This window comes from Microcaecilia unicolor, chromosome 2 (assembly GCF_901765095.1).
Source record: "Microcaecilia unicolor chromosome 2, aMicUni1.1, whole genome shotgun sequence".
NCBI classification, from domain to species: domain Eukaryota; kingdom Metazoa; phylum Chordata; class Amphibia; order Gymnophiona; family Siphonopidae; genus Microcaecilia; species Microcaecilia unicolor.
The window spans coordinates 242893567-242917862 of record NC_044032.1 but is presented as its reverse complement, the minus strand read 5'-3'; the positions used below and the strand labels follow the sequence as shown (position 1 = coordinate 242917862).

The 24296-nt window shown below is 44.8% G+C and overlaps 1 protein-coding gene across 2 annotated transcripts in view; it reads right to left on the bottom strand.

Annotated features, from left to right (window-relative positions):
• The window catches only part of MAMDC2 (MAM domain containing 2), a 207194-nt gene that overhangs the window by 21852 nt on the left and 161046 nt on the right, over positions 1-24296 (bottom strand). The window contains exon 11 of one of the 2 annotated variants that reach the window (XM_030193853.1): positions 13923-14075. In XM_030193853.1, the coding sequence (XP_030049713.1) occupies positions 13923-14075 (153 nt within the window). The remainder of the gene's footprint in view (positions 1-13922; positions 14076-24296) is intronic. The other variant, XM_030193854.1, reaches the window with a different exon arrangement.

The following is a 24296-nucleotide window of genomic DNA, read 5'->3' as shown; positions in this document are numbered from 1 at the left end:
CTTTTCTGAAATCAGCATGTGCCAATGCATGCCATCTGGACATGTAAATACCTCTAGTTTGCATGTAGATGGTTCAAAAATGATTTCCATAATATTCAAAGTATATAATTACATAAAATAATAAACAGCCTATAAAATAATAACAATCACATAAAATAAAACTAATTTGGAACATAACCCCAATAACACAAGACAGCCGTACTCAACAGCCATTAATAAAAACACACAGAGAGGCTCATTTTCAAAACACATAGACTTACAAAGTTACATACGTAAGTTACTGTGGGCTTCTTTTATAAAGTTGCGTTACCGATTCTTGGTGCGGCAAATGAGAGGAAGCCCATTCAATTCCTATGGGCTTCCTCTCATTTGCCGAGTGGGAATCGCTAGTGTGACTTTGTAAAAGAAGTCCTATGAGCTGTATTTTCAAAGCACTTAAGACTTATAAAGTTACTTTGGGGCTCATTTTCGAAAGAGAAGGGTGTCCATCTTTCAACATAAATCGTAAGATGGACGTCCTTCTCCCAGGGACGTCCAAATCAGTATAATCAAAGCTCGATATAGGACGTCTTCAACTGCAGTCCGTCGCAAGGACGTCCAAAGTTCAAGGGGGTGTGTCGGAGGTGTAGCAAAGGCGGGACTTGGGCGTGCCTAACTCTTGGACGTCTTTGACCCATAATCGAAAAAAGCAAGGACGTCCCTGACAAACACTTGGGCGTTTTCACCCGGATCTGTTTTTCTTATGACCAAGGCACAAAAAGGTGCACGAAATGACCAGATGACCACCGGAGAAAATCAGGGATGACTTCCCATTACTCCCCCAGTGGTCACTAACCCCCTCCCACCCTCAAAAACATCTTTCAAAATACGTTGTGCCAGCCTCAGATGTCATACTCAGGTCCATGACAGCGCATGCAGGTCCCAGGAGCAGTTTTAGTGGGTACTGCAGTGCCCATACCCCCCCTACCTGTTACATTTGTGGAGGAAACAGCGAGCCCTCCAAAACCCACCACAAACCCACTGTACCCACATCTATGTGCCCCCCCTTCACCCGTAAGGGCTATGGTAGTGGTGTACAGTTGGGGGTAGTGGGTTTTGGGGGGCTCCGCAAACAAGGTAAGGGAGCTATGTTCCTGGGAAATTTTTATGAAGTCCACTGCAGTGCCCCCTAGGGTGCCCGCTTGCTGTCCTGGCATGTCAGGGGGACCAGTGCACTACAAATGCTGGCTCCTCCCACGACCAAATGGTTTGCATTTGGACGTTTTTGACATGGACGTCTTTGGTTTCGAAAATCACCGGAAGTCAGAAATGTCCATGTCTAGGGATGTCCAAATCTAGGGATCTCCAAATTTAAGGATTGTTTCCAAAATACGGGTTTCCCTGCCCCTGGATTTTGCTGTTTTGCAAGGACGTCCCTTTCAAAAATGCCCCTGCACGTAACCTATGGAACTTTGGAAGTCTGTGTTTTGAAAATGAGTCCCTCAGTAACATTGTAAGTCTATGAGCTTTGAAAATGAGCCCCTCAGTAACATTGTAAGTCTATGAACTTTGAAAATGAGCACCACTAAATACAGAATATTGCAATAAACTGTCAGAGATGTCCTCATCAATATCAAAAGGGAACTATTCGAATAACTGTCGACGTTAGCCAGATATTTTCCTTAACTGTGCTGGTTTTGGATATTCAATGACACTATCCAGATGGTGCTGGGGCGATGCATGAGCATGGCTGGCACTTTTCCAGCAAGCAACAATATTCTAACTGCTATCTAGATAAAGGTAGAACAGAAAAATTGTGTAACTTAATCTGGATTGCTATCTAGATAATGGTTTGAGTATCGCTGTTATCTGGATGGAGACAGCATTCTCTGCGCTGCACAGATATTCAACGCCACTCACTATCTGGATACCAACGTTGAATATCTGTGAATAATTTCAACACTGCAGGTGGCGTTTTGAACAAATGCTGTCTGCAGAGGTTTAATATTAACTGGATCATGTTTATCTTATATTTTCACCTTCAGTAACTTCAACAAGCAAGCTAGAGACCAAGGCTAACCCAGGCATTAGGAGTTGCCTGGGGCAGCAGTACAAAGCAGCTGCAGTCAAAGCAATACAATACATCCTGACAGCCACACTAATTCAAAGAAACAAGAAGGGGTGGGAGGGTGGGCAGTTTCCAATAGCCTATTTAATCAGATTATTCTGGGAAGGATGATGTTGAAGTGATCATGAATGTTGAGGGGTCTATTGCACCTATAGGTTAATTTGGAAGTGGGGGGTGCAAGGTATTGAAGGTTAGCCTAGTGACCCAATACTCCTGCAGTAGCCTTCCTAGGGCCTGTTTGCTGATACAAGGAAATACCAGCTTATACTTGAAGCAGTCTGAAATTAACAGTATATGTACCTTGCTTATCTACATACAAAGAGGGGGATAACCATCTCTAAGGGCGTCCCGGCAAAGGGGCGGGGAAACCCATATTATCAAAACAAGATGGGCGCCCATCTTTCGTTTCGATAATACAGTTGGGGACGCCCAAATCTCAACATTTAGGTTGACCTTAGAGATGGTCATCCCCGGTTTTCGGCCATAATGGAAACCGAGGATGCCCATCTCAAAAACGACCGAATCTGAGTCATTTGGTCGTGGGAGCAGCCAGCATTCGAAGTGCACTGGTCCCCCTGACATGCCAGGACAGCAACCGGGCACCCTAGGGGGCACTGCAGTGGACTAACTGATGTACTAACTGAACGGAAAAAACCCTTCCCTTACCGATCCCTTAGCGATTCGGAAAGGAATGGGCATGCATGAAGGAAATCGCATGCAAATGAGCTGCTCGCTGTGAGCTCAGGATGTAAAAAGAATCGAAGCGGTGCAAAGAAAAGCTACGAGAATGGTATGGGATTTGCGTAACAAGACGTATAAGAAGAGACTTGCTGACCTGAACATGTATACCCTGGAGGAAAGGAGAAACAGGGGTGATATGATACAGACGTTCAAATATTTGAAAGGTATTAATCCACAAATGAACCTTTTCCGGAGATATGAAGGCCGTAGAACGAGAGGACATGAAATGAGATTGAAGGGGGGCAGACTCAAGAAAAATGTCAGGAAGTATTTCTTCACGGAGAGAGTGTTGGATGCTTGGAATGCCCTCCCGCGGGAGGTGGTGGAGATGAAAACAGTAACGGAATTCAAGCATGCGTGGGATAAGCATAAAGGAATCCTGTTCAGAAGGAATGGATCCTCAGGAGCTTAACCGAGATTGGATAGCACAGCCGGTAGTGGGAGGCGGGGCTGGAGGTTGGGAGGCGGGGATAGTGCTGGGCAGACTTATACGGTCTGTGCCAGAGCCAGTGGTGGGAGGCGGGACTGGAGGTTGGGAGGCAGGGATAGTGCTGGGCAGACTTATACGGTCTGTGCCAGAGCCGGTGGTGGGAGGCGGGGATAGTGCTGGGCAGACGTATACGGTCTGTGCCAGAGCCGGTGGTGGGAGACAGGGATAGTGCTGGGCAGACTTATAGGGTCTGTGCCAGAGCCGGTGGTGGGAGGCGGGGATAGTGCTGGGCAGACTTATACGGTCTGTGCCAGAGCCGGTGGTGGGAGGCGGGGATAGTGCTGGGCAGACTTATACGGTCTGTGCCAGAGCCGGTGGTGGGAGACGGGGATAGTGCTGGGCAGACTTACACGGTCTGTGCCAGAGCCGGTGGTGGGAGGCGGGGATAGTGCTGGGCAGACTTATACGGTCTGTGCCAGAGCCGGTGGTTGGGAGGCGGGGCTGGTGGTTGGGAGGCGGGGATAGTGCTGGGCAGACTTATACGGTCTGTGCCCTGAAGAGCATAGGTACAAATCAAAGTAGGGTATACACAAAAAGTAGCACACATAAGTTGTCTTGTTGGGCAGACTGGATGGACTGTGCAGGTCTTTTTCTGCCGTCATCTACTATGTTACTATCCTGCTTATAATCGAACGAGAAAAACGCCCAAGTTCTGACCTAAATCGGGAGATGGACTTTTATCTCACAAAAATGAATAACGCGGTATAATCGAAAGCCGAACTTGGACGTTTGCAACTGCACTCCATCATGGAAGCGTACAAAGTTGACGGGGGCATGTCGGAGGCGTGGTGAAGGCGGGACTGGGGCATGGTTATCACCCGAACAGAGATGGGCGCCTTTCGCTGATAATGGAAAAAAGTATGCGTTTGTAGCTAGAATTTAGGGCACTTTTCCTGGACCCTGTTTTTTCACGAATAAGGCCCCAAAAAGTGCCCTAAATGACCAGATTACCACCAGAGGGAATCGGGGATGACCTCCCCTGACTCCCCCAGTAGTCACTAACCCCCTCCCACCACAAAAAATGATGTTTCACAACTTTTTATTTTCACCCTCAAATGTCATACCCACCTCCCTGGCAGCAGTATGCAGGTCCCTGGAGCAGTTGTTAGGGGGTGCAGTGGACTTCAGGCAGGTGGACCCAGGCCCATCACCCCCCTACCTGTTACAATTGTGCTGCTTAATGCTTAGTCGTCCAACCCCCCCAAACCCACTGTACCCACATGTAGGTGCCCCCCTTCACCCCTTAGGGCTAAAGTAATGGTGTAGACTTGTGGGCAGTGGGTTTTGAGGGGAATTTGGGGGGCTCAACACACAAGGGAAGGGTGCTATGCACCTGGGAGCTCTTTTACCTTTTTTTTTGTTTTTGTAAAAGTGCCCCCTAGGGTGCCCGGTTGGTGTCCTGGCATGTGAGGGGGACCAGTGCACTACGAATCCTGGCCCCTCCCACGAACAAATGCCTTGGATTTATTCGTTTTTGAGCCGGGCGCTTTCATTTTCCATTATCGCTGAAAAGCAAAAACGCCCAACTCACAAATTGTCGAATAAAACATGGAAGTCTATTTTTTTTGAAAATACGGTTCGGTCCGCCCCTTCACGGACCCGTTCTCGGAGATAAACGCCTATAGAGATAGACGTTTTCGTTCGATTATGCCCCTCCACATTACTTTGACTGTTTTTTGTACTATGTAGTCAACTGGACAGTGCTTAATCAGCTAGAGCTGGTGTTCTCAACTCTTAGTAAATGGTTCCCCATATGACTTATGTGTGAAAATATGTGCAGTACTTACTTTTTTATATATTTCTCTTTAATTTCCTCTTCAGTATGCATTACAAATACAATACTGGTTATTAAGCCACCAACTGCCATATCAGTACTTAAAAGAAAACAAATGAAATGCCTCTGTCTCTACTCTTATTTTGGGATATATGTTTTAGGTTTCCAAACACTGGTAATTGCTTGGGGAAGATTTAGGAGCAGTGCTTTTTGCCAAGCCTGTCTACTATCTGCAGCTCAAACATTAACAAATTTTATAGGTTCAGAAACCTACTCAAAATATCTCTAATAATGTAATATTTCATTTGAAAATGATACTGCAGAAGCTATATATTTCTCCACTTTTCAAATGAATATTTCAAATGCAAAATAAAATAAAATTACCATGCACCTCTGTTGCCATTATAGAAGCTCAAAGAGCACGGTTTCTGCAACTAGGTCCAATTTTTGGGATAACTGAACTATTAACCCAGCCGTTACATAATGGTGTATATAAATACTGATAATGAATCTAGGCTCAATTCATCCATTAACTTTTTTGTCCCTGGAAGGCAAACATCTTGAGTTGAGTTGCTACCGTCATAAAAGAGAATAGTTGGTAGTTATCTGGAGTTCTGAAAAGAACTATGACGACAGTAAAAAAAAGAAAAAAGAAAAAAAAAGGTATTCACACACAAAAAGGAATCGTTACAGATGCACAGTTAACATTCTATGCTACAGTTGCAGACTTGGTCACAAGAATCTATTCACCCATGCAAATGTGTTTTATTCACCCCTTGAGCCCTAATCCTTAAATAGGTTCATGTCTGATCTAAGTAGGCATGAGTCTGCGGAAGACAGAAGCAATTTTGAGACTTAATTCAGCAGTAATGGGAAAAATGGAAATCCTGCATACAGCAGTTCACGCTATTTTATTCCACTACATACTATAAGAAAGAAATAGAAGAAAAAAAGAAACACGAAGGCTGGTAAAGACCATCCAGCTTATAATCGAACGAGAAAAACGCCCAAGTTCCGACCTAAATCGGGAGATGGACGTTTATCTCACAAAAACGAATAAAGCGGTATAATCGAAAGCCGATTTTTGGGCGTTTTCAACTGCACTCCGTCGCGGATACGGACAAAGTTTATGGGGGCGTGTCAGAGGTGTGGCGAAGGCGGAACTGGGGCGTGGTTATCTGCCGAACAAAGATGGGCGCATTTCAGCGATAATGGGAAGAAAGTATGCGTTTTTAGCTAGAATTTAGGACACTTTTCCTGGACCCTGTTTTTTCACGAATAAGGCCCCAAAAAGTGCCCTAAATGACCAGATGACCACTGGAGGGAATCGGGGATGACCTCCCCTGACTCCCCCAGTGGTCCCTAACCCCCTCCCACCACAAAAAAATGATGTTTCACACATTTTTATTTTCACCCTCAAATGTCATACCCAGCTCCCTGGCAGCAGTATGCAGGTCACTGGAGGAGTTGTTAGGGGGTGCAGTGGACTTCAGGCAGGTGGACCCATGCCCATCCCCCCCTACCTGTTACAATTGTGCTGCTTAATGCTTATTAGTCGTCCAACCCCCCCAAACCCACTGTACCCACATGTAGGTGCCCCCCTTCACCCCTTAGGGCTATAGTAATGGTGTAGACTTGTGGGCAGTGGGTTTTGAGGGGGATTTGGGGGGCTCAACACACAAGGGAAGGGTGCTATGCACCTGGGAGCTCTTTGACCTTTTTTTTTGTTTTTGTAAAAGTGCCCCCTAGGGTGCCCGGTTGATGTCCTGGCATGTGAGGGGGACCAGTGCACTACGAATCCTGGCCCCTCCCACGAATAAATGTCTTGGATTTATTCGTTTTTGAGCTGGGCGCTTTCATTTTCTATTATCGCTGAAAAACAAAAACGCCCAGCTCACACATTGTTGAATAAAACATGGGCGTCTATTTTTTTCGAAAATACGGTTCGGTCCGCCCCTTCACTGACCCGTTCTCGGAGATAAACGCCCATGGAGATAGGCGTTTTCGTTCAATTATGCCCCTCCATGTGGCCTATCCAGTCTGCCCATCCTCTCCTCTAGAGATCCTATGAACTTGTCCCAAGCTTCTTGAATTCTGTTACAGTTTTCAACTCCACCACCTCTACTGGGAGATGGTTCCACAAATTCACCACCCTTTCTGTGAAGAAGTATTTTCTCAGGTTACTTCTAAGCAGGGCTTTTTTTGAGTGGGTACTTGGGGGTAATGAGTACCGGTACCTTTTCCATTGTCTGCTAAAATTGACCCATGGTCCCCAAGTTTTAATTAAAGAGCTCAGGCTCTACATACCAATTCTGCCTTGTCATAGATTCTGTGACTAGTTGCAGGGGGCCTGGCTATTGTGGGATGGGTCCCTCAGTGATTATCCCACCACTGAAGGGTGGCCTGGCATTTGAGTACTGGCTCAGGAAACAGCGAAGGTGACAATAAAACGATGATGCTGTATAGTCAACAGCTGACTCAGCAGTGAGTTACTTTTACCTCCACCTTCTGTGGTCGTTCCTTGTTCTCTTCCAAAGTATACATATTGAGACCTTTAAGTCTGTCCCCAAACGCTTTGGGCTATATTCAGTAAATGGCACCCAATATGGTCGCTGAAAAACATCAGCACCCAGTGCTATTCTTACCTATCTATATGTTCCATCTTTGCTGCTTTACCCTTCACTATCAGTCAAAATATTCTATTACGTATCATGTTGACATTGTAAGTAGTATATCATGCCATATTTTGTATTGTTATTTGAATGCTTTTACTGCTGTAATTGCCTATTGCTCATGTTTGTTCTATTTTTACTGTACACCGCCTTGAGTGAATTCCTTGAAAAAGGCAGTAAATAAATCCTAATCTCTCTATATAAAATGCACCTCCAACATTCTAATAAAGCCACAAGTCTCCAAACGTTCTAAATTTGTAGTTGTGTAGATCGCTGTTCCTCCATGAGTGTCTGCCCCGCCCTCGCATCACAACGTGATGACGTCGAGGGCGGATCACTGATACTCAACGAATCGCATCGCCCACCCGTTGCTACGTGACGAAATGTGACGTCAGATGCATCGCGAACCTATGCGAATGACCTGCAAGAAAGAAGGGAGGACTACCATCGCCCCGAGCCAGCCTGAATGTGCGAGGGAGGGAGGGAGACAGGCAGGCAGCCTGAACGTCGGAGGATGGTAGGGAGGGAGCCAGCCAGCCAGCCAGAACGTGGGAGGGAGGGAGGGAGCCAGCCTGAACGTGGGAGTGGGAGGGAGGGACCCTGAATGTGGGAGGGAGGGGGGACCACGACCCTGAAGCTGGGAGGGGGGAGGGGAGGAAAAAGGGGAGGAGGAGGGGAAAGGGGGAGGAGAAGGAAGGGGGGAGGACACTTTCACTGCAATCATGTGTTTTTTTTTGTGTCTACAGTTACAGCCCTGGCACCGAGACCCTGAAGCAGCAGCGCGAAAGGCTGGCCACCATCGGCTCGGCGCTGGAGGGTGAAGACTGCACAGCAGAACACTTGATCGGGCAACGCAGTCCACTGCTGAGTACCACCTTTAAAGATAAGTGCTGGTGCTTATATCAAGTGCTTCCTATTATTTTTCCATATATGATAGATTAATAAGGAAAACGCATATATTTCTAAGAAAACTTCTACAAACATAAGGAGCTGGAAGTCTAATGTATTTTTGAAGGTTTTTTGGCCGATGAAGGGAAAATCATAAAGATCTGTTTTAGCTCCGTTAGATTGTATAGTATCCTGGAGCTCTTTGAGGCCTTTTTCCTTCCTGCATGGAGTAGTATGACTTTTTTGTAATAGTTATCATTTGTTGTACTACATGGATTTTGTCATTTTTGGTTAGGTGGAATTGTTTGGAGTTATTTTCTAGTGTCAAAACAAAACCGTCCAGGACTAAGATGTTTTGAGCTAGACCTGTTTTTATAACGAATAAGGCACAAAAAGGTGCCCTAAATGACCAGATAACAACAGGAGGGAATCAGGGATGATCTCCCCTTACTCTCTCAGTGGTCACTAACCTCCTCCGCCCCCCCCCCCCCCACACTAGCATTTCCACACCCTACTGGTTTTTGATTTTTAGCGGTTTTGTTTTGATCCACTTTGGCTACAAAACGTCTAAGTCTTAGGAACGCCCAAGTCCCAGCCTGAACACGCCCCTGACACGCCCCCTAGAGATTTGGATGCACTTCTGATGGACTTCATAGAAAAACATCTAAAAATAGGTTTTGAAAATACTGAGTTGGAGGTTTTTCTGAGAAAAATGTCCAAATGTTTCTTTATGCCACTTTTTAGAAGTTTTTCTGTTTTGAAAATGAGAACATTAACAAGTCTCTTATATGGGTAACTTCTGGTGGCAGAGCTGAAGAATCACTGTGTCCCTTGAAGGCTGTGACCACACACTACTGTTGTCAAGGTATGCACAAATTAACCTATTTATTCATTTATTTTCAGAATTTATAGCCTGAAAATTTGGAAAACCATCATAGCAGAGTACATTATTAGTAAAATAGCAGTACAAAAAGATAATAGAAAAACATGCACCATCACAGCAAGTCACAAATAGCTACAATCAAAGCCTAAAGACATTGCACCCAAAATAGAAAACAGAAGATTGAGGTTGCATAGCACAATAATAATATATCCAAAGACATTTCAGTTGAATGCACTAGGAAAATGGGGAGGCATAAAAAGAAGAAAAAGAACAGTCAGTCAACATTTAAAAAGTGGTATTATTACTAAGAAAAAAAAACCCCAGTCAGTTAAGGTCACAGTAAGCAGGTATAAAGAGTCAGGTTTAAGCAGAGATTTATATTTTGTGAATTACGACTCTGAACACAGATCTATAGGAAGCATGTTCCAAGAGATGCCAAGACTTGCCCATCCTAAAGCTGGAGATTTACCACAGCTATGCTGGAGAATGCTGAAGGTTTATTTCATGGGCCCCAGTCATGTCTAAAACCAGTTCTAGCAGTTGTACGTTCCAAAAACTGACATATTCTAATCAATAAATAGAAAATGAAGTTCTTTTCTTTTATCTTTGAGGCCTGGTCATTTTAATTTTCTAATCACGTTGGTTCCACTCTCTGGTTTCTGCTTTCCTCTGTCTTTTGTTAACTCTCTTGCCAGGATCTCTGTCCATTTGGCATTTCTTCTCTTTCTATATCTACCATTCATCTTCCCTCTGTGTCACTATCCACCGTATCCAGTATTTCTCATGTCCCTCTCCCATCCTCCCACCATACTGAGCATTCCTCTTCTCTGGGTCCACATTCTTGCCTTGCCAAGCATCATCTTCTGTGTCCCTATCCCCCCCCCCCCCCCACATGTCTATCATCATCCCTCTGTATCCCTATTCCCCCCTTGTGTCCAGCATTGTCCCTCTGTATCTCTATCTCCTCCCCCAACGTGTCTGGCAGTGCCCATCTGTATCCCTATCTCCCTATCCCTCCTTATGTCCAGTATCTCTCTCTCTGTCTTCCCTCCCTCATGCCCCCTCCCCAGGGTCCAGAATCTCTCCCTTTCTCCTGCCCTGCTCCCTGGAAATTCAGCAAATGTTCCTCTCTCTCTCCTGCCCACCCCCACACATGTGAGTCCAGTATCTCTCCCTCTTCCTCCATCCCCTAGACTGGTCCTGGCATTCTTTCCTCCCCCACTCTCACCCCACCCCATGGGTCCAGTATTTCTCCCTCCTTCCCCGCAGATCCCAGCATTATTCTTCTCTCTTTCCCCTCCTCTCGTGATATGGCAGCTCAGTCCTTTCCCTTGCCCCCCCTCTTGTTATAAGGTAGCACTCTCCTTTTCCATGCTCTCCACAAAGAAGGAGCCAGGCAGCTAAAAGTAGTAGATAGTGAAGTGCCCAGTCTGAGCTTAGAAATGAAGGCATAACCAATTGCCACGTGCAGGTGCTAAAAAATAAAATTTATTTTTTGGCGCAATGAGCAGAGTGGGCGCATCTATGCAAATCAGTTTGTTGTCATTCCTGCACACTAACTGATTAGCGCAGGTTTAGAGTGTGAGTCCCTACCAGGAACAAATTAGGTGACAGTAGGGGCTCACGCGCTAATGGCAATGTGATAATAAGAAAAGTAGTGCGTGGCCATTACTGAAAAAAAAACACCGGAAAATTGACTGCTGCAGTAAAAATTACCTTAGCGTGTGGGAAAGATCTGCGTAACGGTGCACTAAGGCTACTTTCTACTGCAGCTTAGTAAAAGGGTCCCTTAATAACTAAAAAAAAAATAAATCAAAAGTAGTATAAAATAGATTTATATTACTGGCTATAAAACAAACAGATCCGCATCATAACTAAATGATAAGAGTTAAAACCACATTACAAAATTTAAAAAAAAAATTGAAAATCATACTTAGTTTGAATTACGTATCTCAAACTAAATATTACATGACCCTCAACAATAATTAAGTCACAAAATCCAGCATACTTAAAACCAAGGTATTACGGCCCATTTACTAAGCTATGCTAGAGGTGCGCTAGCCCTTTTAGCGCACGCTATGCATTACCATGTGCTAATCATGTAGATGCCCATAATATTCCTGTGGGTGACTACATGGTTACCGCACGCTAAAAACGCTAGTGCATCATAGTAAACAGGGCCTTTAGTCAGTTAGGGGCCCTTTTTCTAAGCCGTGTAAGTGTCTATGTGTGCGCAACGTGCGCCAAAATGGAGATACCACACAGCTACCGCGTACCTCTTGTGGTAATTTCACTTTTGCCACGTGTCCAATACACGTGGCCAAAAAATAATTGTTATTTTCTGCTGTGCGTATTGGACACGCGCCAAGTGGCATTTGGCGCACGTAGGTCATTACCGCCCAGTTACCACGTGAGACTTTACCGCTAGGTCAATGGCTGGTGGTAAGGGCTCAGACCCAAAATGGGCGCGTGGCAATTTTGATTTTGCCGCACGTCCATTTTCGGCAAAAATTTTAAAAAGGCCTTTTTTACAGGTGCCCTGAAAAATGAGTCTGCGCATGCCCAAAACTTGTGCCTACAGTATCACAGGCCATCTTTCAGCACACCTTAGTAAAAGGACCCCTTACAGAAGAAATATAAAGATCACATAGGTCTCTACTAAACATGAAAGTGTTACAAGGTCCCCTGTTTTAGCAAATTCCAGTTAAAAAAGAATGCAAGCAGGAACATATAAACCCAACTGGTCCTCAAATCTTTTAGAACTGCACTCAAAAAGCAACATGGAGCCAGTGAAGTGCTTTAAGAACAGAAGAGATGCTCTCCCTATGAGTAATGCCCGATATTAAAAGGGTACAAAAGAATGAAATATCCTGGATGATTGCAGATGCCACTAAGTATAAATGTAAGGAATAGGAGAGACCCTCCTATACTTCCCTATGCCATGCACAGCCAACATTAAAACTGTATATGCTGGCTACTTCTTTGTATAATTTTAGGCACTCTCCCATGGTGTAACCCTGCGTCCTATCACACACCACCCACTATATTTCCAAAAAACAGACAAAAAGGTTTGGGGGACTGCCAAGAAATTTACAGCACCAACAGAAGACTTTCATTCAAGAGAAGTAGTGTGTTTAAATCTTGTTTTACATAAAAGCACAGCAATACTGAAAGCTTCATAATATAAGTATTGCATTCTGAAATTATGGACAGCACAAGTCTCTCACAAATCTTATTACATATCACTCTGTGGGGATATTTATAAAATATACTTTTTCAACAAGATTGTTTTGTGGTATGTGAAAAGAAACAGAGTGGCACAATGGGACAGTGCCCATGATTATACAAAGAACCAGCCAGTGTATGGATCTGATGTAGGCTGAGCATGGCATAGAGAATCAGGGTCACTCATTTTCCTCAAGTTTTTATTTAGTGGTGTTTGTGAACATCTGGGATATTGCATTTTTTGTGTGAATTTTTCTAGTTTGCTTGGGAATTTTTGATATTATGGTAATAAATGAGCAATAGAGTTCTGGATCAACTGGAATTCCCAAATTCCCAAAAGATCTTCCTGTACATAGGTCAGTGATTCCCAAACCACCTACTATGGTGGACTCTCTAAAATATTTTTTGCATCATACACCGAGGAATCCTCAATTTATGTAAACACACACACACACATATATATATATATATATATATAGTTTGGGAATCACTGTATGGTATTGTATAATAGTGTGTCTTCCTCCCCTTTTCTCTTTCGTTTCCTATGGAGTAGGGCTAGGGCTGCATGCGTTTTTCATGGGATATTTAACTAAAGCAGTGAAATAACAGAAAGGGGTGGAGTTATTAACATGGTCTACCATTAAGATGTGTTAACTTACTGTTAACCCCAGTTATTAGTAACTAGGTCCCATTGCATAAAATGGGACCTGTGCTAAAACAGCATGAGTTAGTACCAAAATAACATGTCTTAATGGTTGTCCACGTTGATAACTACATGTTTCCTTCACTCTATTTCAGATTGTGGTGATATCAAGAGAGCAATTCTACATAACCAAAAAGGGATAATGGTATTCATGCATGATATAATGATACAGTCAATGAACTGTAAGCTGCAAAGTGGGACACATCTTTAAAAGGTGGTTGATTTGGTTTCTCCAAAAGACATGGGATTTTGCTCATTCTTTTCAATCAGAGAACGTGACTATTTTCACACAGCAATGGACTTTTCTTTGTCAAGCTTTCTAAAATCCTGAAGTTGAGTGAATTTATTCCCTCATGGACATCCTGGAAATGAGGCCAAAGTTTGGGAAGTCTTGGGGAACACCAAAATACTGTTATTTTGTTCAGCAAACTCTACTCACCTACCCCAGTAGTATGGTCTCCTTTTGGTCCAGTGTATGAAGTTGGGGTTTCCCCCCTGATTTTGTGCCAGCTGCTTTTGTTTCGCCTCACCTGGGTGTAGCCACACTCATTCTTTTCAAACGTACATTGTCCAGGAGGTGAGGGCAACATATCTAGAGTTAAATAATGGTATTGTTATTTAACTGTAAAAACTGATGATGAGACTTGGCATTTACGTACAGTAGTTTTTAATTGATTAATAGTCTATTAAACCATGCAAACATCCTGTGAAACACAAATTAGCTACAGCACAGCAGAAATGCGGTTCACCTTTGAAGAACTGTTGACTGACTTTAATAAAATAAAGTTAATCTTGCAGCATTTGAAGTAGTAGGTCATTTGAGGTCTATAATCTTTGAGAACTTAAAGTACCACAGTCAATGCATAGTCGGTCTGAATTTGTGTGAAATATCTATGTTATAAGACATGAATTATTACTACCACAGTTATATTGTAATGTACAGTTATAATATTATCGCTTGTGAATTCCAGAAGGGAGCTCTTTTTGGCATAATGCAAGCACCACAGGAAGCATTAGCAGTAAATTTGAGTGACTGAGTACAGTATCTTCAGAAGGGTATCCTATAACCACACTACCAACAGTAAACACTACTGCATTTATTTTTTTATTTGTTGCATTTGTATCCCACATTTTCCCACCTCTTTGAGTGAATTCCATTTAACATGACCCCTCTGTCATCTGTCAGTCAATCAATTTCTGATCCAGTTCACCACCTTGGGACCTACCCCCAAGGCACTCAGTTTACTTATAAGCCTCATATGTGGAAAAGTATCAAAGGCTTTGCTGAAATCTAAGACCACCACATCCAGTGCATGCCTTCAATCTAGTTCTCTGGTTACCCAGTCAAAGAAATTAATCAGATTTTTGAACATGTCCTCATTCTGAGTCCTTGCTCTGCAATCAAGGTTATATATTTTATTCTGATAATCGGATGTACTACTACTTTTTACCTGTGTGGTGGATCAGTTACCATTAATGACATACTATATAGAGTAGTTACTTACCTGTAACAGGTGTTCTCCGAAGACAGCAGGCTGCATATTCTCACAAGTGGGTGACGCCACGTCGGCCCCGGAGGATTTTAAAGCAAAATCTCAAAATCTCTTTACGGCGTTCCGTCGCGCGAGCGATCGTACTGCGCATGTGCGCACACCTATTCCCGCTCGCCGAGCGGACACGCCCCTCAGTTATATCCAAAAGATGGAGGAGACAACTCCAAAAGGGGAAGGTGGGAGGGTTTGTGAGAATATGCAGCCTGCTGTCTTCGAAGAACACCTGTTACAGGTAAGTAACTACTCTTTCTCCAAAGACAAGCAGGCTGATATTCTCACAAGTGGGGTATCCCAAGCTTTCAGGCTTACACAACAAACAGTGGTCAATAGAGTCTCGCAACGGCGAGGCCAGAATAAAAATTGACCTGAAAAGAAGAAACATCTAAATGAGTGTAGCCTGGAACAGAACAAACATGGGCTTAGGAGGGTTGGAGTTGGATTCTAAACCCCAAAGAAGTTCTGCAGCCTCGACTGCCCAAAACCGACTGACGCGTCGGCTATTCTGCTGAAGGCAGTAGTGAGATGTGAATGTGTGGACTGATGACCACGCCGCAGCTTTGCAGATCCCTTCAATAGTGACTGATTTTAGATTAGTCACCGATTCAGCCATGGCTCTAATTTTGTGAGCCGTGACATGGCCCTCTAGAGTCAGTCCAGCTTGGACAAAAATGAAGGAGATGCAATCTGCCAGTTAAGAAGAAATGATGCGGTTTCCGACAGCAACTGGCATTAAAAGAAATAAACAACTGGGCGGACCTTGCGAGGGAGCTCGTCTGCTCCACGCAAAAAGTGCGCAGCTTGTTTTCGCCAGGGCTTGTAAGATGAGGGAGAAAGCATGTTGGCAAGACAATTGACTGGATCAGATGGTACTCTGATACCAGCGCCCGTAAGAACCTTGGCTGCATGCGAAGAACTACTCTGTTAAGATGAGAAGTAAGGTAAGGAGCTTGAGCTACTAGAGTCTGAAGCTCACCGACCTTTCGAGTTGAAGGAACAGCCACCAAGGAAAATGACCTTCCAGGTCCAATACTTCAGATGACAGGAATCCAGTGGCCCGAATTGAGCTTGCAGCAGCTGGATGAAAACGACATTGAGACCCCAAGATACTGAATAAGGAGTGATAGGGGCTCTGACCGAAGCATAAGAGCCAACTGTAAAATTATTGGGGGTGCTAAGCCCAACAGAAATAATCCCCCTTAGACACATACAAGGAATTCTCTCAATACTGTGGGAGAAGTAAACGTCATGAAGTGGACAGCTAAAGGCTGACCTTTTACACGTTGATGATAAGCTCTTATTGCACGAAGATGAATACTGACCGAGTTGGTCTTGAGACCAGGTTCAGACAGGTGTAGAAAGAACTCAAGCAAGGTCTGTATAAGACTAGAGGCAGGATCTAGGGCCTCGCTGTCACACCAGACGGTAAACCTCTTCCATGAAAAGAATAACACCTCTTTGTGAAATCTTTTTCTGGAAGCAGGCAAGAGTCGGGAGACACTCTTCTGGAAAAGTCAACGAAACCTACACTCTCAACATCCAGACCGTGTGAGCCATAGATTGGAGGTTGGGATGTAGAAGTGCCCCCTCGTTCTGCGTAATGAGAGCTGGAAAACATTCCAACTCCAGAAGAAGAGGGAATCATATCTGACGTAGCTAGAAAGGAGCAATGAGAATCATGGCTCCACAATCTTGCTTGAGAATCAGCAAGTCTTTTCCACCAGATGTATGGTAGGATACGCATACAGAAAACTTGTCCCCCAAAGAAGGAGAAAGGCATCCGATGGTAGTCTGCCGTGAACCTGCAGCCTGGAACAGAACTGAGGGACTTTGTGATTGAACTAAGTTGCTCAGCCTGTCGGCCAGACTGCTGTTTACGCCAATTAGATAAATGGCTTGGAGAAAACAAGCCGCGTTGGCGAGCCCACCGCTACATCTGCATGGCATCTTGACGCAGAGGACAAGATCCAGTACTCCTTTGTTATCGAGTACATCACAACCCGATTGTGTGGTTGATTAAAATAATTAGGTTGGATAGCCAGGAGGGATGCAACCTTCGTCAGCAGCTTTTGACTGAGTAAGGTGGACTGGACACCTGAGAATCAAAATGGAGAGAATTAACCACCTCTGAGGGGAATTCCGAAGACTGGCGAACAGTTGGGTTACATCCTCTAGATGTGCAAAAGTGTCAAGGGAGTGACGTGAACTGTGGAAGCCATGTGTCTAGAAGTCTCAATATTACTGTGCTGTAATCTGTTGAGACGGGCAATCAACGTGTTAAGGGAACACTTGCACTCCCAGTCCATGAAGATATGCTGCAACAACAGCTAGGCACTAGGAAAAACATACTCTGGACGCAAAGTGAGTAGAAGTATCTTGTAAGCCCAGAGAGCATAACCATTCGTTTTCCTGAAGTATGGGAAGAAGGATGCCCAGGGAAATCATCCTGCCCCTTATGTCTATGATGGGACGGAACTCACAAGGAAGGACCTGGGATAGAAACTCAATCCTTCTTACCCTTGTGGAACAGGCTCGACTGCATTGGTACTGAGAAAGGCAGAGTGTTCCTCTGCAAGTACTCACTGTTGATGGAAGCTAAAGGATTAAACTTCCAATGAACAATGTGGAGGGTTTGATTCCAGATTGAGAATGTATCCTAACCGGACTATTTGAAAAAACCCCCCGGTTGGAGGATATAGAAGTCACCTGTGGTGGAGAATATTTGAACTTCCCCCCGACAGGCAGCTTGGCCGGTACGGACATTTGTTTTTTTTTTTTTTTTTTTTTATATAGTGGCTATGCTGAATTGGAGCCACTCCAAAACCCCTCTCTGGTTCCTGCGGAATAGCTGCAGGAGCCTGATTAGGTGCACGCCGCTGACTAGAACGAGCGTGCTGAACTCTTTAAAGAAGTTCCGAGATGAGGAAGTGTATGCACAGCATATCAACAATTTTCTGCTGAGTCTTCTCCTCCAGGTGAGAGGCACACAGTCATGAGAGTCTGCGCATCACCATACCTAGAGCAGAAATCTAGGTGTTACAATACAAGTGATGAAAACGTCATTGGACAGGAACTTGTGACACTTGGAAAAAAGATGTAGCCTACTCCGGTGGGAATGTTCATAAAGATCTGGCAGGACTTGGTCTTGGACGCGATCATGCCAGCCTGGTACGCCATTCTCCAAAGGAGGCTAAGGATGTATGCTCTGGCCTCGGGGGCGCCGAAGCAAGTTCTTAGAACTGCTATCAGTTCTGAGTTGAAGATGGTAGTCCAGGACCTCGAGCATCTGGCATTGGGCTGATTGACAATCTCTATTGTAATGTGTCAAGACAAATAGAGGATCTAGAGGATTCTCAGCAGAGAAAACCCCATGACCTTCATGTTCATCAGATGAACCATCATTGAACTGAGCCAATTACTCAAACAGAGCAGCTCAGATGCAAACATTGACCAGTATAGAGCAACTGTCATACATACAATTCTACAGAACAGCTATGGAAAAATATGTTCTCCTGTAGCAAAATGGCTGTTCTTAACATGCATTTCTGGGCCTGGAAGCCAAGGTATGGAGGCGCGGTTAGTTCTACGAGCGAACACCCATACCAGAGGCAGCATCGGTGAAGGAGACCAGTTGAAAAGCTAGATGCCGCGGGAGGCGGTAGCATCCATGGCATCCAATGGTACCCATGGTCTCGAAGCCAAGGACAACATCTGGCAATGCAAGGGAATCGAAACCAGACTGCCAGATGACTTCCATAACAGAGATGTGACCGATGGTACTGATAGTACTCATGGCACCGACGGTGCCGATGATACACATGGACCGATGACCCCCGGTACCAAAGGAACCCATGGTACTTGGTACCGATGATAGTCATGATATCTGGTATCGATGGTACCCATGATACCCTAGTACCGAAGGGACCCTTGACATTCGGCACCAACAGCACCGACGGTATCGACGGTGCTCAAGACACCTGGTACCAATGGCACCCATGGTACCTGGTCATGATATTTTGTATCGACGGTACTCATGTACCGACGATACCCGATACCGATGGTACTCGTGATACTCGGTACCGATGGGCGATGATACCTGTGATCGATGGTGCCCATGATATCTGATGCCGATGGTGATACCTGGTGCCGACAGTGCCCATGCACCGAAGACACTCGGCACCGATGGTACCCATGGTACCGATGATACCCGGTGCCGACGGAATCCATGGTACCGATGGTACCGGTACCGACGGGACCCATGGCACCGACCATGGTACCAATGTTCCCGGTACCGATACTCCTCGGTACCGAAGCACCGGTGACATTCGGCACCGACGGCACCCATGGTACCGATGATACTCGGTACCGACGGCACCCATGGTACCGATGATACTCGGTACCGACGGTACCCACGACACCCGGCACCGACGACACCCGGCACCCGGCACCGACGGCACCCACGACACCCGGCACCGACGACACCCGGCACCGTCGGTACCGAGCATCATCGGCACCATGGGTGCCGTCGGCGCCGAATGCCACCGGCGCGTCGGCACCGAGGAGCATCGGCACCGGGCGCCATGGGCACCGCCGGCGCCGAGCACCATCGGCACCGGGCGTCATGGGTGCGGTGTATCGACGTCCAATGCCAGGATACCTCCATAATAGAGGGAGCAACGCTCTCGGCACCGACTGATGTCTGAAGCCCGAATACCTCCATAACAGAGGGAGCAAAGCTCTGGGCACCGATGGTACCGACACCCGCTGATGCGCCCGATTGACCTGCCAAGCAGGAGGCGCCGAGGCAGGTGGAGACCTACTCGATGCATAACTATACCCAGCGTGCATCGGTCTCTGTCGGACTCCAGAAACTCCTTTGGGCATCCCTGACAAGTAGCATAAGTCTCGTCTTTGAGACACTACTTGCGCTTCACAGGGAGATGATCCGGTCCTTTGGACATCCCTGGCAGAGTAGAATACGTCTCGGTACTTTGAGACACTACTTGCGCTTCACAGGGAGATGATCCGGTCCTTTGGGCATCCCTGGCAGAGTAGAATACGTCTCGGTACTTTGAGACACTACTTGCGCTTCACAGGGAGATGATCCGGCCCAAGACACTTCCGCCGATGCGTCCGAATGACCTGCAGAGCAGGAGACGCCGAGACGGGTGGAGACTCACTTCAAAGGTTACACCACTGATTTTGTGTCACCAGGCTGCCCATTCAGTGGCTAACCAGGGATGCACCTGCTTAGGTTCCTGGTTTTTCCTGTGACATACACCTTCACCACTTGTGAGGCTCAAAGACAGTAGTGCTGAAGCAGGCTCTCACAGCTCTCGAGAGCAATTTGTTTAAGTTTTAATAAATGGATCAAAAAATGTGGGCTTGTTTTATTTGCTGGCTAGCCCACAGATAACAATATACCAGCACTTTTGAAGAAAAAAGAAAAAGAGAAGCTTATATGCTTCGTTGAGGCACAGCCCCTTGTGACTCTGGCAATTACTTAAATTTTTTCTTGCCTCAGGTACAAAAAATACCTGTATATATAAGCCACAATGAGCCTGCCATAAAAAGTACAAATGAAAAAATAAAAAAGAGATTTACTCCGAAGACCTGAAGAAAACACGAAGCCCTAACGAACTCCGTGTCTCCTCAGACGCGGAAAAAGAAAAACTGAGGGGCGTGTCCGCTCGGCGAGCGGGAATAGGTGTGCGCACATGCGCAGTACGATCGCTCGCGCGACGGAACGCCGTAAAGAGATTTTGAGATTTTGCTTTAAAATCCTCCAGGGCCGACGTGGCGTCACCCACTTGTGAGAATATCAGCCTGCTTGTCTTTGGAGAATTTTTATTAGCTCCTTCTGTTTTGGTTATTCCCATTAACTTGGTACTTGGGGTAAATGAAAAGCAGAGGACTTGTCACTCTATTGCCTTTTTTTCTACCATCCTAAGATGGATATAATTGAGAGCTCTGGGCCTTGATGGACTGGACCCATGTACTTACTTAGGAGCCCTTTTACTAACGGCAATGGGCTTGCCACATGCCAATCAGGAACTACCGCCTGGCGGTACTTCCCACCCCCAGCATGCATCATTTCCAGCGCTATGAAAATATTTTCTATTTTTGTAGTGCTGGTGCTTACCATAAGGTAATTAGTATGGGAGCCCTTACTGCCACCTCAATGGCTGGTGGTAAGTGCTGCCTTTCAAAATGGCTGTGCGGTAAGTGGTTCACTTACCGCACAGCCATTTCTTTTTATAAAAAGAGACAGCCTTTTACCCACTGCAGTAACAGGGGCCCTTAGCATGCGTCAAAAACATGCGCTGATGCTAGCGCAAGCCCCCTCCTACCGTAGCTTAGTAAAAGGACCCCTTAGTAAGGTGAAGGAGAAGGATGAGGTGATTCCTTCACTGTGGTAGTAAGGCCCAGACGGAAGAAGTTCCAGGTTTTAGAAGGTTACAATTTCTAGTTCTGAAAACTTGCCTAAGTAAGGTCAGCACTCGAGGGTCAGAGTAAAGGGACTAGAGAACTGAAGAAGACTGGAGACTCAAATGGTAGCAGTTCAATGGCAATTTGCATGCTTCTTCTAAAATTCAGCACATATCTTGCTAGTTCCAGTCATTCTCTGCTTATAAGTCATGGTAAACCTAACCGTACTTCCAGCTGTTCCAAGACTGCACATGCCACAGCTATGGGAAGTAAGGGCATCTGAATAGATCCTCTAACTGAACTATTAAGGGAACCACGTATGTTTTGGCAGGATTTCTCCTTTCCCTCCCCCTTGAACTCTATTCTTCTATGTTCTCAATCAACAAAGCCTTCAGATTAATGCTCTAAAATTCACGATTGCTGATTCCACTACTTTTATTGCATTTCTATCCCTCTCCATGTTTCCTGTTACCCAGTACTCCATGCATCTCTTCTGCCAGTGTCACCGACAACAGGATGCAGCCTTTTTAATAGCTAATGACGTGCCACACTTTAGAAGACAGTCACCTCTAGTACAGTAGTTCCGTCTGCTCCTTCTGCTAAGGTCTGCGAATAATATCTCCACATTGCCTCACCCTGATTAGTTCAAGGAAGCAAGACTTGAACAGACAGCATACCTTGGCCCTGTTATTGTAATAAACACCACTAATTGTGAACCGCTGTGGCAGACCAAACCCAAATGAAATCATTCTGACGGTATTTATTTCAGCTGTTCATCTCAAAATAAACTAACAGCTGAAAATATCCAGGGGCTACATCACAGATTTAGCTTAACAGAACATGACCGATCATGAACATATTGCACACACACTAATGACTAATAGTTACGAGGGGAAACACAGAGACCTCCAGATACTGTAAAAAACAAACAAACCCAGAATTGTACTGCAATTTTTTTTTTTACAAGTGTAGGGGAGAGGTGATTACCATTGAATGACAAAATCATTGTTGTGTGTTAGTAGCTAGGCTGTTCCTATATAGGAGAATCTTCCACATAGCGCACTTGCCATGGAGTGTTAACTCTGCACATCTGGCACGTCACTTTGAGTTAAAAACAAACACCTATTAATGTAGGGCAGAGGCTATGGAAATATGATGAGTGTTTCATTACAGTTCTGTTATGCACTAAGGTTGGAACTCTATGCAGTAAAACTCACGCAAAAATTGCAGCCTTGGCTAAAAAGCTACAACCAGTGATGCAAAAAGATTTAGAATGCTTACAGTACAAAATGTCAGAAATCATGTATGTTCATTATTCTTATGCATGAAAACTTGAAAATACATTGGTTGAACAGTGCAAGCATGCATGGTTAAACCCATTAAGCTCAATTTTTTTTCCTCTTGGTTGCTCCTATTGGCTTGGCAGGGCTGCTTGTCAGTACAGCAGGAAACAGTGGGATTTCGATCACAGTTCAGGTAAGGAGGTTGGAGAGCAGAAATCTAACATGACTGTATGTTTAGAAAATTTTATCTATGTTTATAGTTTATTAGAACTTGCTATACCGCCCAACTGACTCATAGATCTGGGCAGTTTACAATCTAAGTAAGAACAGTTTAAAAATGAAAGAAACTACATATATTAATAGACAGGTTTTACACATTCAACAAGAAAGCACACACTCAGTTTGTAGTGGAGAAAGAGTTAAAGAAATTGAAAGAAGTTGTGGAACAGATGGTCAGAATCCTGCAACAAGGCCACATCCTATGACCCGGAGCTAAGTTTACTTAAATGCTTGTTCGAATAACCAGGTTTTTAATGCCTTTTGAATTTTTTGAAGGATGATTCTGATCGGATACTGAGCAGGAGAGAATACCATTGAATAGGGGCCTGAAAATAAAATGCTCGGTGGCGGCTAAATTCTAATTGGGCTTGTTTCGGGCTAGAGAGTACTAACTGATGGTCATTTAAGGAACGTAACAAACGTACCAGAGAATATGGAATAGTGAAGGTGGACAGATAGTCAGGTGTACTGATTCTGTGTGCTTTGAATATGTCAATAATTAAAAACGGAAACGTTTTCCCACTGGGAGCCAGTGCAGTTCTTGGAACAGAGGGGAAACATGATTACACTTGTGGGCATGGTGAATAGGTTTAGCAGCTGTGTTCTGTATTAATTGAAGTCTCTTGATCTTAATGCATGAGAGGCCTAGATAAATTATGTTACAGTGGTCAAGTATCGAGATAAGGAGTGAAAAGACAAGAGAATAAAAAGTTATTTTGTAAAAAAATCTACAGAAAGATCGAAGTTCATGCAAGAAAAGGAAGCTAGACTTGCACAGTGCAGAAATTTGTGGGGTAAATGTTAAATGGGAATCCAGGATGACACCCAGGTATTTGAAGGAGTCGACTGGGATAATGGGTGCATCAAAAAGTATCAAGGGGGTGAACAAATGAACCACCAGTGAACCAACATGCAACCATTTTTTCTTTGTTCAACAGTAATTTGTGTTGTTTTAACCAAACCAATATTTGTATGAGTCAAGCCTGCAGTGGACCTAAGTTTGGTTTGTATGGATCGGTTGGGAAGAGAAGAAGAATATCATCTGTGTAGAAGTGAAACATTATGCCAAATGATTGTATTAGTGTGGCAAGCAGACTTAGATAAAGATTAAAGAGCAGATGGGACAGAATTGTTCCCTGAGGAACACCACGTGTGAGGGGGTAAGGGTAAGAGGTGGAAGAACTAGTGACTACCCTAAATGATCTGTTTGACAAGAAGGAGGATCTTGAAAGGGTGGTAGGAGAGGACATTGTTGAGGACAGGAGGGAGACC